At 42.0% G+C, this 16,311-nt stretch overlaps 2 protein-coding genes across 2 annotated transcripts; both read left to right on the top strand.

Annotated features, from left to right (window-relative positions):
* Positions 1–5,055: 5,055 nt before the first annotated feature.
* On the top strand, positions 5,056–12,367 carry LOC111971954 (small ribosomal subunit protein uS15). The gene is made up of 6 exons (XM_023998744.2): positions 5,056–5,153; positions 5,634–5,682; positions 7,155–7,233; positions 9,990–10,159; positions 11,671–11,771; positions 12,290–12,367. The coding sequence occupies exons 1-6, from the start codon at positions 5,131–5,133 to the stop codon at positions 12,321–12,323; spliced, it is 456 nt and encodes a 151-aa protein (XP_023854512.1). The 5' UTR covers positions 5,056–5,130; the 3' UTR covers positions 12,324–12,367.
* Positions 12,368–12,733: 366 nt separating this feature from the next.
* On the top strand, positions 12,734–16,056 carry LOC111971780 (protein phosphatase 1, regulatory subunit 15B). Its single transcript, XM_023998594.2, has 3 exons — positions 12,734–13,090; positions 13,456–14,786; positions 15,402–16,056. The coding sequence occupies exons 1-3, from the start codon at positions 12,907–12,909 to the stop codon at positions 15,642–15,644; spliced, it is 1,758 nt and encodes a 585-aa protein (XP_023854362.1). The 5' UTR covers positions 12,734–12,906; the 3' UTR covers positions 15,645–16,056.
* Positions 16,057–16,311: the final 255 nt, after the last annotated feature.

Below are 16,311 nucleotides of genomic sequence, written 5' to 3'. Positions count from 1 at the left end.
TAACGTGGATTTATATGAAGTGAATTGGTTGTGGAGTAGGTTGGAAAATTGTTGTTCTCTTGAATGACGCGGAATCTGAAGGGTATAGTACAGCTTTGCTGTCTCGTAATTGACTAGTGATAGATAGCATGCGAGTAGCAGCAGTGTAAAAACAAAGAGGGTTGCCATTTGATTAATTGTTCAGTCTTATGGCTTGGGGGTAGAAGTTAAGGAAACWTTTGGACCTAGACTTGGCACTCCGGTACCACTTGCCATGCGGTAGCAGAGAGAACAGTCTATGACTTGGGTGACTGGAGTCGATGTGAATGGGAACGTGTTTGTMCCTCCTTTTCCTGTAGTCCACGATCATCTCCTTTGTCTTGCTCACATTGAGGGAGAGGTTGTCTCTGACCTCCYTATGGGCTGTCTCATCGTTGTCGGTGATCAGGCCTACCACCGTTATGTTGTCAGCAAACTTGATGGTGTTTGAGTCGTGCTTGGCCACGCAGTCGTGGGTGAACAGGGAGTACAGGACAGGACAAAGCACGCACCCCTGAGGGGCCCCCGTGTTAAGAATCAGCGTGGCAGATGTGTTGTTGCCTACACTTAGGCCGCCCTCAGGTACTATCAGGAATTCCAGGATCCAGTTGTAGAGGGAGGTGTTTTGTCCCAGGGTCCTTAGCTTAGTGATGAGCTTTGTGGGCACTATGGTATTGAACGCTGAGCTGTAGTCAATGAACAGCATTCTCACTTAGGTGTTCCTTTTGTCCATTTGGGAAAGGGGATTGAGATTGCATCCTCTGAATCTGTTGGTGCGGTATGCTAATTGGAGTGGGTCTTGGGTTTCTGGGAAGATGGTATTGATGTGAGCCATGACCAGCCTTTCGAAGCACTTCATGGCTACATACGTAAGTGYTACGGGGTGGTAGTTATTTAGRCAGGCTACCTTCGCTTTCTTGGRMACAGAGACTATGGTGGTAGGAATTAGACTCGGTCAGGGAGAGGTTGAAAATGTCAATGAAGACACTTGCCGGTTGTTCCGCGCATGCACTGAGTACACGTCCAGGTAATCCGTCTGGCCTTGTGAATGTTGACCTGTTTAAAGGTCTTGCTCACATCGGCTACGGAGAGCACGATCACACAGTTGTCCGGAACAGCTGGTGTTCTCATGCATGCTTCAGTGTTGCTTGCCTCAAAGCGAGCATAAGTCATTTTGCCAATCTGGTAGGCTCAAATCACTGGGCAGCTCGCGGCTGGGTTTCSCTTTGTAGTCCGTAATAGTTTGCAAGCTCTGCCACATCTGACGAGTGTCAGAGCCGGTGTAGTAGGATTCAATCTTAGTCCTGTATTGATGCTTTGCCTGTTTGATGGTTCATCTGAGGACATAGCGGGGTTTCTTATAAGCGTCTGGATTAGTGTCCCTCTCCTTGAAAGCGGCAGCTCTAGCCTTTTAGCTTGGTGCGAATGTTACATGTAATCCATGGCTTCTGGTTGGGGTATTACGTCATCGATGCAYTTATTGATGAAGCCGATGACTGAGGTGGTATACTCCTCATGCCCTTGGATGAATCCCGGAACATATTCCAGTCTGTGCTTGCAAAACAATCCTTTAGCGTAGCATCCGCATCATCTGACCACTTCATATTGAGCGAGTCACTGGTACTTCCTGCCTTAGTTTTTTCTTGTAAGCAGGAATCAGGAGAATACAATTATGGCCAAATTTGCAAAATGGAGGGCAAGGGAGAGCTTTGTACGCGTCTGTGTGCCGAGTAAAGGKGGTCTAGAGTTTTGTGACATGCTGGTAGAAATGAGGTAAAATKTAAGTTTGCCTGCATTAAAGTCCCTGGCCACTAGGAGCATCGCTACTTGATTTTATTTTATTAGGATCGCTTTTTAGTCCTCATTTGGACTAATCTTCCAAGAGTCCTTAAACATTAAAATAAAATGTATAATACGATCACATTTTCACATATAACACACTGTTACAAACAGACATAATACACGGGCATATTGACCAGATAAATACTCKAACAGTCTAAAAAGATAGATTGATTCTTCATCTACCATAGTCCAGCACAACTTTCCTATGTATTGTTTGAATTTATACATTGAAAGGTTTCTGGTTTGCTCAGATAAATTATAACATTTCTTTATTGCTCTAAATCGAAATGTTATTTAGCCTATTTCTCTTTTCTGTCTGGATAATACATAGATGGTGCACAAACTAATCCTAGTATTTACKGAATGTCTGTCTCTTACCAACTGAATACTGTTGTGAAGAAAGTTTGGCTGTTTTTTAAATGGTGTATATTATAAAATAAAATAAGCATTTTAAAAACTTTTTTTTCAATTATCTTGTTGATTGATGAGCATTTTCTTGTTTGCTTATACCGCTCCTTGAGTGCCGTCTTAGTGCCACCGTCGGTTTGTGGTGGTAAATAGATRGCTACGAAAAATATAGATAAACTCTCTTAGTAGATAGTGTGATCTAAAGCTTRTCTTGAGGTACTCTACCTCAGGCGTGCAATACACCAAGACTAATTTAATATTAGACATCGCGCACCACCTGTTATTCGCAAATAGACACACACCCCCACCCCTCRTCTTACCGGACGTAGCTGTTCTGTCCTGATGATGTATATTATCCGTGTCGTCGTTCAGCCACGACTCTGTGACACATAAGATATTCMTTTTTTATTGTCCCRTTGGTAGGATAGTCTTGAACGGAGCTCATCCAGTTTATTCTCCAGTGATTGCACGTTGGCCAATAGAACGGATGGTAGGGTTACCCACTCGATGATGCATTCTCATATAGGCACCCTGATCTGCGCCCCCKGTATTTTCAGCCATTTCTTTAACGCCTGCTACGTTGGGCTAGTATTTCCATGCACCTGATTATCTCTCGAGGATCCAAAGGGCCAGGGAACCCTTGGGTTCTCATTGGAAGCGTTAACCACAGCGCGGCCAATGTGTACTATAGTCCTGACACTCTTAGWTCAGAAGAATTGGGCTGCCTGTCGTTTTAACAGATTCCCACAGAGGTGTTTTTTTGCATGGCACATTTACCTGAACTATGGAAACTTGGGAGGGAACTCAGATAAAACGTTGGCTCTAAGCTGTTCCACAAAACCTCAGTGGAAATCGTTGCTAAAACAGCTAACAGTAAGTGTACCTTTTTGTATTTGTAAAATTATCTTTCAATTATATTTAAGTTGYGTGTTCAARGTTTCCAAAACTGTATTGCAATCAAGGATCAATTGTTTTTGGATACAATTTACTCCAGTCAATTGTTTAAAKCTTTGATCAATTCCCCTCAGGTAATCCAAGAGGGTTTCAATGACTCCAATCAATCAATGTAATGCATTGGAGTCGGGCAGACTGGGACCGACCAGAAATCGGCCCTGGCATTTAACACATCGGACCGTTTTCTTTCCTCTGCCCCCATTATTAGCCAGAAAATTATCATTTTGCAGTAAAAACCCAAATTAGACAAGCCCACTGGCCTAAAACATTTTATTAAACTGAACATAAATATAAATGCAATATGCAACAATTTTAAAGATTTATAAAGGAAAGTCAATTGAAAAAAATTCCTTAGGTCCAAATCTATGGATTTCACATGACTGGGAATAAAGATATGCATCTGTTGGTCACAGATACCTTTTTTTTTTTTTAATAAGTAGCGGCGTGGATAAGAAATCCAGTATCTACTGTGACCACCATTTGCCTCATRCAGCGTGATACATCTCCTTCACATAGAGTTGACCAGGATGTTGATTGTGGCCTGTGGAATGTTGTCCCACTCTTTCAATGGCTGTGCAAAGTTGCTGGATATTGGAGGGAACTAAAACACGCTGTTGTACCCTTCATTCCAGAGTATCCCAAACATGCTCAATGGGTGGCAACATGTCTGGTGAGTATGCAGGCCATGGAAGAACTGGGACATTTTCAGCTTCCAGAAATTGTGTACAGAAATCTGATGAGCTTCCCTGAGATGGTTTCTGACAGTTTGTGCGAACCCACAGTTTGATCAGCTGTCCGGTGGCTGGCCTCAGACAATCCCGCATGTGAAGAAGCTGGATGTGGAATTCCTGGACTGGTCTCACGTGGTCTGCGGTTGTGAGGCCGGTTGGACGTACTGACAAATTCTCTAAAACGACGTTGGAGGCGGCTTATGGTAGTGAAATTAACAAATTCTCTGGCAACCGTTCTGCTGGACATTCCTGCAGTCAGCATGTCAATCGCACGCTCCCTCGAGACATCTGTGGCATTGTGTTGTGTGACTAAACTGCACATTTTAGAGTGGCCTTTTATTGTCCCCAGCACAAGGTGCACATGTGTAATACTCATGCTGTTTAATCAGCTTCTTGATATGCCACACCTGTCAGGTGGATGCAATATATTGGGAAAGATGAAATGCTCAATAACAGGGCTGTAAAACAAATTTGTGAACAACATTTGAGAGAAATAAGCTTTTTTGGCTTATGGGAAATTTCTGGGATCTTTTATTTCAGCTCATGAAACATGTTGTTTATATTTTTGTTGGGTATAGATAGACAAGCATTCTTTCCATGTTACAGCCCAAAAATAAAATTATACTACTCATCTGACCAAAAATAGGGTTGATTTGAGAGTGGATATATCTCCAGCTCCATCCCTCAGCATTACAGCTAAACAAGTTGCGGGGCTGCGGTTCATTTAGCTGAGAAAGAAATTCAGCAATAAAAAAAAAAGTAAAGTATTTTTTTTATTATATATATTTTTTAACATAAGACATCACTACATGTATATTTTTCTGAATAAACATAAAATAGCATTAAAAGTTTTTTTTTTTAAATCACAGGAATTTACTTTCAAAAGTTAAAGTTCCTAAAAGAAAAAAAAAAGAAAAATAAGGATAAAAAGCCAGGGGTTACAGTTGTATAAACTTATGAAATAGTTGTAAGAATACAGTGTTTTTTTAGTTATTGACAAAAATAAATATTTGAAATCTGTCCCTAAATGCAATATATTTTTTACTTGAAATCCAATGTCTATTTTGAAATTCAGGATTGTGGCTATCTACTCAAGAACGTCTGTCGTCATTTCCCCCCACAGACACAAAGTAGTCCTTTCAGTCGGGTGGAAGTCCTCTCTTCCTCTACCGACATCATGGGTCGCATGCACGCTCCGGGGTAAGCTTTATTTTCAACGTACTAAAGTGTTTTTCTAAATTACATGTATTTACCATTTATACAATGGGAATATATTGTGTACACATGACATCCACATTGAAACGTCGAAATTGCCCCAGTTCCAATTAATTGGTTTGAACAAGCTACCCAGCAATAAGCTAGYTGCCGCTAGCTAATGTTAGTTAGTCAACAAACTTCATTGTATTCATAATCATGTCGGATGTAAAGTCGACAAGCTAAAGGATCCACGACGCAGTTTTTATCACTGGCTTATTAATGAGTTAGTCAGGCCTACGCCCTCTTTTTTTTTGTCGTATTGTCTAAAATAGAGCCATTGGCTAGTTGGTATTTGACAGATTTAGCTATCGCGCTATTGCCACCTCAGTTGGTTCATTTATTTTGTAGCCAATGAATTGCACCACACTCAACTTTTTGCAACTTTTTTACAGTCCCAGTTTACTTCTATAATTATTGTTGCAGAAAGGGTTTGTCCCAGTCGGCGTTGCCTTACAGGCGAAGTGTCCCCACTGTAAGTATAACGGTTCATCAATATTGTTGGGTCAATATTGGTCTGCTGTTTACTATACGAGTGGATGTAGGCAGCTAGTGTCTACTATCTACATAAGACGGGTAAGTAAGAAGGTGACTGGACAACCTACCTGTTGCAGTCCAATTTAATCAGATTTGAACTTGGCGATACTTTCTGAATTCTCGCCATCTGATCTCTCTAAGATCTCTTCTCATAGATCAAGGTGGGTGTATTCATTCGTGTCACACCGTAGCATAACGTTTTGCAATGGAAACCGTTTACTCCAATTGCTTTGAAACATGATGTAAAAAGGTTTTAGTTCTGTTTCGTGGCATATTTTGGGAATATCATTATTTTGAAGCAGGGCAGCAGAGCGATGCTGATTTAACTACGACTACTGTTTAAGAACATAACGGAAGTCAACCGCATTTATGTCAAGTTGCAAAGCGTTAGGAATAAACGTTTTCCGTGACAACGTTTCGCTGTGGTGTGCCACAAATAGTCCACCCCAAAGTACTGCATGTCACAGTGCAACTTGGATTATGAGTCGTTACCTGCTCCTCTTGATCAATGAGATGATATTGGAAAGACGATGGCAGTATGTTTATTATTTGGGGCAGCAGGTAGTCTAGCGGTTAAGAGCGTTAGGCCAGAAACCGAAAGGTTGCTGGTTGGAATCTCTGACCTAACTAGGTGAAAGATCTGTCATTGTGCCCTTGAGCAAGGCACTTAACCCAAATTGCTTCTGTAAATCGCCCATCTGCTAAATTACTCAAATGTAATTTGTGCATGGTGCAGAAAAATAAATGAAATGACTGAGCATTTTCTGACTGCCTGGTTATCATGGGCAGCTAGCCACAGGAGTTTATAAGCCACTTTCCAAAACAAGAAAGTATCGACAAGTTAAGTTTGGTTGAAATGCTTCTGTATTTGGTGAGTATGGAGCCAATAGCAATATGTAACAGTGTGTGTGAACACCACATACTGGGTTACAGAGTGTGGCTAGGTGTTACTGTCGTCATTTCCTGATCTGCTCGCTGGACACTGACTCCAAACTGATATGAAAAGGTTCCTCGGTCCTGGGGGGTATTTATTAGTGGCACATTGTTGCAAAATGCTTTAGTACGGTGCAACAAAAAGCGCCAAATAAATTATAAAAAATATGCCTAGTTCTTTAATAAAACGCTGCTTTCCAACTGCAAGCTAGGTAGCTAACGCTAAAGCAGCCTGCCCATTGTATTCCAAGACTCCTACGGCAACTTTTCATCCCAACAATATGCGTCACACTTTGGATTCCATTGGCCTGCTTTAGCATTTTGATACATTTTATTTGCCTCTTTGAGTTGACGGATAATCGGGAATAGCCTATTCCGACTCAAATCCTGGATTGAGGAACATTTTCATATCTGTTTTGAGTTTGGGTTGCGTGAGGTGATCATCGGCCGTAATACTCTTATGGTCTTCTCTTCCAGTGGCTGAAGCTGGCCTCTGATGATGTCAAGGAACAGATCTTCAAGCTGGCCAAGAAGGGATTGACCCCCTCTCAGATTGGTAAGGTTAAGTACTCCACAGTGTAATAGGAATGAACACAAAAGTAGAGCTGTCATTGATTTTTGTATTGATATTATCAATCTGGTTTAATTCAAGGAGAACACCTCCAGCACAGAATTACATAATGTCTAACTGGGCTCTTGGAGACAGGTGCTTTATATTCTAATTAGAGCGTACAAAATGTTCTCTAAACATTTACGTTCAAGTCATTTAGCAGACACTCTTATCCAGAGCAACTTACAGTAAAAACACTGGAAATCATGCATACAGAAAGGGGAAATGTATAAATATGCTAAGCATTGTGTTAATCACTCTTAACGCTGCAGTATATAACTTTTTGGGGGACATGACCAAATTCATATAGAAATGAGTTACAGATCTGTCATCGAAAGCAAGTCTTAAGAAGCAGTAGATCGGTTCCAAGTGCGCAATTTCTATTCTTCCCGTTAAGTTTCGATTTAGCGTCTTTTGGTTTTGTACATTGGCTTCAAACAGCTGAAAATACAATATTTTTAGTAATGGAAAATATATTTCACAGCGGTTTCGATGGTACAATGATTCTCAACACTATTCTTGCTTATTTTGTCACAAACTGAAATTAGGCAAACTATTASAATTTTAGCAGGCAGGAAATGCTGGAGCGATTTCTGCATAGTGGGCCTTTAACTGAATATCAGCTAGGCTGGTTATCTGTAGAGAATTGTCATATTAACTCAGCTTTGTCTGTTCTATAGAGTTATTACTGACTCAGCCCCCAGGTACTATTATTATTTTACTTATATTAGAGATGTCTACCAATACAGCACCAGAGACTCTTAATATATTTAAGAGTATCTAAGACYTTTTTATATACCGGCGCTGTTGAGTGGAACAAATTATCACATCAACTCAAAGCCCATGTTGACCATAACGTAGTTACAAATATAGAAATATATATTTTTATATATATATATATATATATATATATTTTACCTGTATTTAACTAGGCAAGTCAGTTAAGAACAAATTCTTATTTACAATGACGGCCAAACCCGGGCGGCGCTGGGCCAACGTGCGCCGCCCTATGGGACTCATTAAAAGAAAAGAAACGGTCTAATCCAGTTCTGGGACCACACTGGAAATACGTCAGACTTTTTTTGTGATATCCCTGTCATGTTTTTTAAATGGTAATTTTTTTTTTACTAGCGAATACACTAACAAAAAGATATAAACGCAACATGCAAGAAGATTCTACTGAGTTACAGTTCATATACGGAAATCAGTCAATTGAAATAAATTCATTAGGCCCTAATCTATGGATTTCACATGCYGGGGAATATACAGATATGCATCTGTTGGTCACAGATGCCTGGATCAGAAAACCAGTCAATACCTGGTATGACCACCATTTGCCTCATGCAGCACGACACATCTCCTTCATATAGAGTTGATTGGGATGTTGATTGTGGCCTGTGGAATGTTGTTGCACTCTTCTTCAATGGCTGTACGAAGTTGCTGGATATTGGCGGGAACTAGAACATGCTGTCGTACATGTCGATCCAGGGCATCCCACACATGCTCAATGGGTGACATGTCAGGTGAGTATGCAGGAATGGGACATTTTCAACTTCCAGGAATTGTGTACAGATCCTTGCAACATGAGGCCGTGTATTATCAGGCTGAAGTGGTGGCGGGGAATGAATGRCACGACAATGGGCCTCAGGATCTCATCACGGTATCTCTGCATTCAAATAGCCGTCGATTAAAATACAATTGTGTCCATAGCTTATGCCTGCCCATACCATAACCCCACCACCACCACCATGRGGCACTCTGTTCAATCATTGACATCTGCAAACCACTCGACCACATGACGCCATACACGCAGTCTGCCATCTTCCTGGTACAGTTGAAACCGGGATTCATCCATGAAGAGCACACTTCTCCCGCGTGCCAGTGGACATCGAAGGTGAACATTTGTCCACTGAAGTGTTACAACGCCAAACTGCAGTCAGTGTGGATGATGAGCACGCAGATACACTTCCTTGAGTCAGTTTCTGACAATTTGTAAAGAAATTATTCAGTTGTGCAAAGCCACAATTTCAGTAGCTGTCCAGGTGGCTGGTCTCCGATGATCCCACAAGTGAAGAAGCTGGATGTGAAGGTCCTTAGCTGGCATGGTTACACGTAGTCTCCGGTTGGATATACTGCCAAATTCTCTAAAACGACGTTGGTGGCAGCTTATGGTAGAGAAATTAGTATTCAATTCTCTGGCAGCAGCTCTGCAGTCAGCTTGTCAATTGCACACTACCTCAAAACTTGACATCTGTGGCACTGTGTTGTGTCAAAACTGCACATTTTAGTGGCCTTTTATTGCCCCCAGCACAAGGTGCACCTGTGTAATGATCCTGCTGTTTAATCAGCTTCTTGATATGCCAAACCTTTTGTGTATTTTATTTTTATTTTTTATGAATAATGGCATCTCATGAAACATGCATGTTGCGTTTGATATTTTTGTTCAATATAAAATCTATCAATACTAAGTATTCATATTAGTAACAGCAAAAATGTTCCTCTAGCAAGACAGTCCATGAATGAGAGAGATTAGTATCTATTTGTTGTTGAGATGGATTTTGGCTAGCTCCGGTGCCTGTCCATTTCTTCATAGGCAGACGGCGTTGTCATGCCAAACAGACAGGCATCCAGCCTTGATTTAGGTCATTTCTCTTGACTGTCCAGTTGACTCTGACCTTTCCTTCCTCCCCCTCTGTGTCCAGGTGTCATTCTGAGGGACTCCCACGGTGTGGCCCAGGTGCGCTTTGTCACCGGCAACAAGATTTTGAGGATCCTTAAAACCAAGGGCCTGGCCCCAGACCTCCCAGAGGACCTGTATCACCTCATCAAGAAGGCTGTGGCTGTCAGGAAGCATCTGGAGAGGAGCAGAAAGGTGAGCAGGCTCAAATAACATTAAAAAAATGTGTCCTTCCTTGTAGGCTAATGGCTGATCAAATATGGCTTGATTTCACAGTAAGGTCTACGCTTGTTGTATTAGAAAAAGTTTGATTTGATGGGTGAAATCTAGTCATGATCGATCAGTTTTTACTTCAAGGGTTTGGAGATTTGTTTACTTATGCTGTATTGTATTCAGAAAGCTGTCCCTTCAGGCCCTCAAGTCACTCCATCGATCTGATAGAAGTGAACGTTATGGGGTCGAAACTAATAGACGGTGCTCTTGCCTACGTCTATGGAAGAGAAAAGGGGACACATTTTTGGGAATGAGCTACACAAGACATGTAACCAGATGTCAGGCAGGTTTTGAAAGAACCAGAATGCATGTGTTGCGTCCATTCAGCCACGAGCATTAGTAAGGTCGGGCACTGATGTTGATCGATTAGGCCTGGCTCGCAGTCGGCGTTCCAATTCATCCCAAAGGTGTTTGATGGGGTTGAGGTCAGGGCTCTATGCAGGCCAGTCATGTTCTTCCACACCGATCTCGACAAACCATTTCTGTATGGACCTCGCTTTGTGCGTAGGGGCATTGTCATCCTGAAACAGGAAAGGGCCTTCCTCGAAATGTTGCCACAAAGTTAGAAGCACAGAATCATCTAGAATGTCAATAACATTGTAGTGTTAAGATTTCCCTTCACTGGAACTAAGGGGCCTAGCCCGACCCATGGAAAAACAGCCCCAGACCATTATTCCTCCTCCACCAAACTTTACAGTTGGCACTATGCATTCGAGCAGGTAGGGTTCTCCTGGCATCTGCCAAACCCAGATTCATCCATCAAACTTCCAGATGGTGAAGTGTGATTCATCACTCCAGACACCGCTTTTCCACTGCTCCAGTGTCCAATGGCGGCGAGCTTTACACCACTCCAGCCAACGCTTGGCATTTCGCATGATCTTAAGCTTGTGTGCGGCTGCTCGACCAYGGAAACCCATTATACGAAGCTCCCGATGAACCGTTATTGTGCTGACGTTGCTTCCAAAGGCAGTTTTGAACTCGGTAGTGAGTGTTGCAACAGAGGACAGATGATTTTTGTGAGCTTACAGTTGACCGGGTAGCTCTAACAGGGCAATAATGTAATGAACTAACTTGTTGGAAAGGGTATCCTATGATGGTGCCAYGTTGAAAGTCACTGAGCTCTCCAGTAAGGCCAATTTACTGCMAATGTTTGTTTATGAAGATTGCATGGCTGTGTGCTTAATTTTATACATCTGTCAGCAGCGGTTGTGGCTGAATCCACTAATTTGAAAGGGTGTCCACATACACTATATATACACAAAAGTATGTTGATTACAGCATATTTTGAGCCATATCATGGACAGCACACTCCCTTCTTGGCCGGGTGTTTTTGTACTACGTGTGGGGAGGAGTCATGTTCACACTCTTCAAGAATCGATTGTCAAGATTTTTGTTTCTAGATATGCTAATATCTGTACCGGTGTTCTTTGCAGGACAAGGATGCCAAGTTCCGCCTGATCCTCACCGAGAGCAGGATCCACAGGCTGGCCCGTTACTATAAGACCAGGAGAGTACTTGCTCCCAACTGGAAGTAGTATGTACCCAAAACCTCTGTCAGGGAAATGTTTTACCCCTGATAAATCCCATTATTTTACTGTGTCAAGCCTCTGTCTATGCCATTCATCCTGCACAATTCATTGTCCTGCTCTGTAAGAGATGAGATTTATTTTGTGCCAGAGGAACATTGGAGGTCAATTAGCAGAGTGGCTGCACTGTGTCAACTCTACCAGTCACCTTCAAACAGTATTGTATAAACACTCCAACCAATGGTTTAGTTCCTGGGATTTCCAGTACTCTATTCATTTGATTCACAAAGGCTGATTCAGACTGATCTGGGGTCAGATATAAATGATTAGAAAGTGAAAGTCATTATTTAGGATTTTAAAGTAAAGCCTTGAAGTGAAAGTGTGGTTTCCCGGATTTATGTTGGGTATTGAAATGCAAAGCAGTTATGTATTCTCCTCATGGTTGTTTGGTGTTAAACTTTTGGTTTATAAAAGTAGAATTGTGTTTTCCTATTTCTAATCATTTCCATCTGTTTCTGTTCTACAGTGAGTCGTCAACAGCTTCTGCTCTGGTGGCATAATCATCACGTTTTGGAGAAATAAAGAATTTGGATTAAAATATTAATTTGTCTTTTATTTGAAGAGGAAATGTTTGAGAATAGTTTGTTTGGCTTCATGAAGCCCACCATTGAATAACACTTCGGCATGAGATGGATAGTGAAAGCTTCTGTCTTTGTTATTGTGCCGTCTTAAATTTACATTCACGCTGACCGAAARGGGTAAACGGGAATTCACGGGCACTTTCAGTGCGTCACTTAAACAGAGGGAGTGTCTACAATGAGGTACTTGGGTGTAACTGACACTAACTTTGCCCAATCACATGTCTTTACGACACCACTTGTTTGTCCAATCACATCATGTTATGACGACACGACTTGTTTATAGTAGGGCAGTGTCGCAATAATTTGACATTCACTCTACTAGCTACAACAAGAACGACTGAAAACATGGCGCCACTAATCARCATTTGAGATTTTATATAGGTGGAAAGAAATATATTCTGGTGAAAATGAAGCCTTTTCGTACAGTACAACTGACGACGGAGAATAATCTATTTGTTTTAGACGAGGAATATCAGAATACGTGAGGATAATTCCTAGAATAATGGACATCGCTCAAGAAAAAATGGCATCACGTGTTGATTTTAGGAAGGGTTCTCATCGAACTGCGATGGAGAGGTTTGGCGACGGGGGTATGGCGCTTCTACCGTGGACCAAGCACGTACTGACCGTACTGTGGGAACAACTACGGGTGTTGGTCCATGTCATTTACTACAGCTTCTTGGCAGGTAATTTGATGCAACAGAAACCTCACTGTTTATTTTGTATGTGTGGGAAATGTGGCCCTGGTCAGACTGCTAACWTGTGTTTTGTCCTGATATAGTACAACAGGCGACAGTAACAGACCCAGTTTCTAAACCCTACTGTACTGTCTTTGGTAACAATATATCGGTAGCTTACGTTTTAGAACACGGACAGAATGTACTAGTGGCGTTACAAAGTAACAAATGCCGAATATGGAACTACTGTTGCCATAATATTGTCATATTTTTGTTGATTGTTAAATCCATAGTCTGGTTTAATCAGGCAAAAATAGATTTTTTTTTGAGAATTTGATATTGTGAGCCTAATCTTTTTTGTTTCCTTTTAACAGTTTTCCAAATGTTCAGGTTTGAAGTCCACCTGAGAATCACGGATGAAACTGGTCAACACGTCCAGCACATGACCACGGCATCAAATCCAGCCGAATCCTTCCTCTTCTCCTCATTGTTTGACCGCGAAGAAAGTGTCATGCTTGCTGGCTCTAACCCCCTATCGAATTTCTGTGGGGACGTGGGTGATTCTTTCTCTGGGAATTCCCACGCAGGGTCCCTTCTGTCCAGCCTACGGGCTGAGGAGCTGTGCTGTGGATTGGTGGACGACTTTGTGTCCCGTGCCACAATGGATAGCGAAGATGGACTTTGCCTTGGACTCCACCCCAGCTGGAAACTGGGCTTTCCAGGTGACTGKAACCTGTTWRTGAGCAGCRCTGAYWGYAGCTCCAGCTYRGATGAAATGTSTYGCAASAACAAGGAGAAAGYGTTTGACTTCAAAMCCAAACATGACACCACYGAAGATGATMTGRRTSTTWACTGGGGWAARGAGGATGACCGAAACATGGGTGAGTTTGACAGCGAGGACAGTAAAGCACTTTGSGAGTCCYTGKCCATCTCCAGCGACCCYTACAASCCCTTSTCTTTCYCCSYCTGCAWTTCAAGCTGCTCCAATATGGGGGAAACAAAAAATGAAGATTGTGTTGGGAGCCGCCTCGAATGTAACTTATCCAGCAGGCCCGGCGAAGAACTTCAAGAGACCTGCGGTGGCGTGAACTTCTGGAGCAGCCGTTCAGATAGTGAAAGCAGCTGGGGCAGTTCTGAAGGTTCGTGCGCAGACCTAGACAAAGAGGAGAGTGAGAGGCTCTGGGAGCTCTTCACCAGCCCTACCGACCCATATAACCCCATGTGCTTCACGGCATCTGTAGTCAGCTCAGTCCCTCACACAGACAAAACACTTAAACACTTCCAGGAAGCTGAAAGGGCCTCAGTCATGACCTCATGTTCTTCTGACACAGAGAGGGAGAGCGTGGGCCATTCCTCTTCTGAGGATGATGAGGAGCAGCATCTATGGATGTCCCTCTCCCAAAACGACGACCTTTACCACCCTCTGAACTTCCGTACATGCTTCCAGAGATCCCCTAAAACCACAGAACCACCTGCCTTCAGCACTAAAGACCCACTCAGTCCACAGAGCTGCCCCACAGAGACACCACTTGRCCAGGCTAAGCAGAGGGGGACCAAAAGCCCCCAAACAACCAGGCCCACAAAGCCTTGTCTACCCAAGAGACAGCAGAAGCAGCATTGCCACCCAGCTACTACACTGGTGCCCTGGAGGAGACCTGAAGCTAAAGTTACACAGGAAGACAAGGATATCCATCCTCTAAAAAAGGTTATTATAGTTCTCCGTGTWCTACATCCCTCAGTCTATAGTCCTAGTTCTAGCGTTACCACTTTAAACATGATATACCACTATCACAGCGTCCATATAAACATACACAACTAAACATGGGATATTTATAGCTCAAACTTGACATATTAGCTAAACATGAACACACAAGAAATCCAGTTCACACTACTTGAATATTAGGAACTGAATGTTAGGATGGTAGAACCACTAATTTACTCAAAACTTGGTATTAACAACCAATGTATGTGATTACAAAAAGGTCATGTCACTTATAGTATTATTTATGGTGAGGTCAGTCAATAGGACACTTCTGCCTCATAAGCACGCACCCAAGCCCTTGTTTATGGTTGGTTAGCAACAACAGAGGTTGTCATGACTAACCCTGTCATGTGATACGAGTCAGCAGAGAGTTCAGTTCCAGTTAATTGGTGTTGTGCGAGTCAGTCTGCTGATACTCCAGTCAAATGCTCTTTTTAACAACTGGATTAGGATATTTAAATGGAACTAAAACTGMCCATTCTGTTAAATTTTTAACTACAATAATGTGAGATTGAAGAAGACCTTATCTGACTCTGACACCTGTTTTGTATGTTTTAGGTGCGGTTCTCACCACTTGTTCAGGTCCACGTGATGCGTACTTGGCCCTTCGCTCGGCATGTGTCTCGCAAAGGACCCTGGGAGGAGCTAGCCCGAGACAGAGGCCGGTTCCGAAGGAGGATCCAGGAAGCAGAGCATRCCATTGGCTACTGCTTCAGTCAGTCTCACAGAGAGAAGATCTGGGCCAATCTGCTAAGCATTTCAACATCAGCCACACCTCTGGTCCAAGAGCTCCGAAAATAAATGTTTTTCCATAATTTTCTATTASACTTTTGACTGGTTGCAATGCAACATATGTTTTTAGGTCAATTAGAACAAAGGTGGTCCTAGGCCAATAGGATTTGGCATCAAATTTTACCCGCRCTGTACCTCAAAACACTCAAGTGACTGTTGCACTGATTTTATATTTATTATAGTTTTTAATCTTGTATGTTATGTACTGTTGTATGCCTTACTTACTGACCCAGCAATGTAATTTATTCATGCCCTATGGAGCTTGTTTTTATTGTAAATGTTTTAAGTGTTTGAATTGTATCAGTTTTGAAATGTTCATCTAAATCTAGGTAAGTGGTGTATTTAGAACTCTATTATTATTAGCAGATGGTATTTGTGATCATACCGTAGTTGATAAATAAAGCCTTGTTTCACACCATAATCATAATGGACTGTCTATATTCATCTTAACACATTCTGAATGTTCCTAAGCMGGTTAAAGGAAGGATTCACCCACTTTGAATGTTATATAGATTTTGTGCATCTCTGAGCAGTGTAACATTCAAAAGACTGAATCTTGACTTTAACGTGATTAGGACTTTGGAAAAGCAACAACTAAGCATCTGCTTTTACATGTCAATTACGTGAAGAATCGGGATAAATTCTGTTGGTGTGATTATTTGACTGGAAAGCAGTG

Source organism: Salvelinus sp. IW2-2015, linkage group LG13 (assembly GCF_002910315.2).
Source record: "Salvelinus sp. IW2-2015 linkage group LG13, ASM291031v2, whole genome shotgun sequence".
NCBI classification, from domain to species: domain Eukaryota; kingdom Metazoa; phylum Chordata; class Actinopteri; order Salmoniformes; family Salmonidae; genus Salvelinus; species Salvelinus sp. IW2-2015.
Note: the sequence above shows the minus strand (reverse complement) of the source record. Positions and strands in the feature narration are given on the sequence as shown.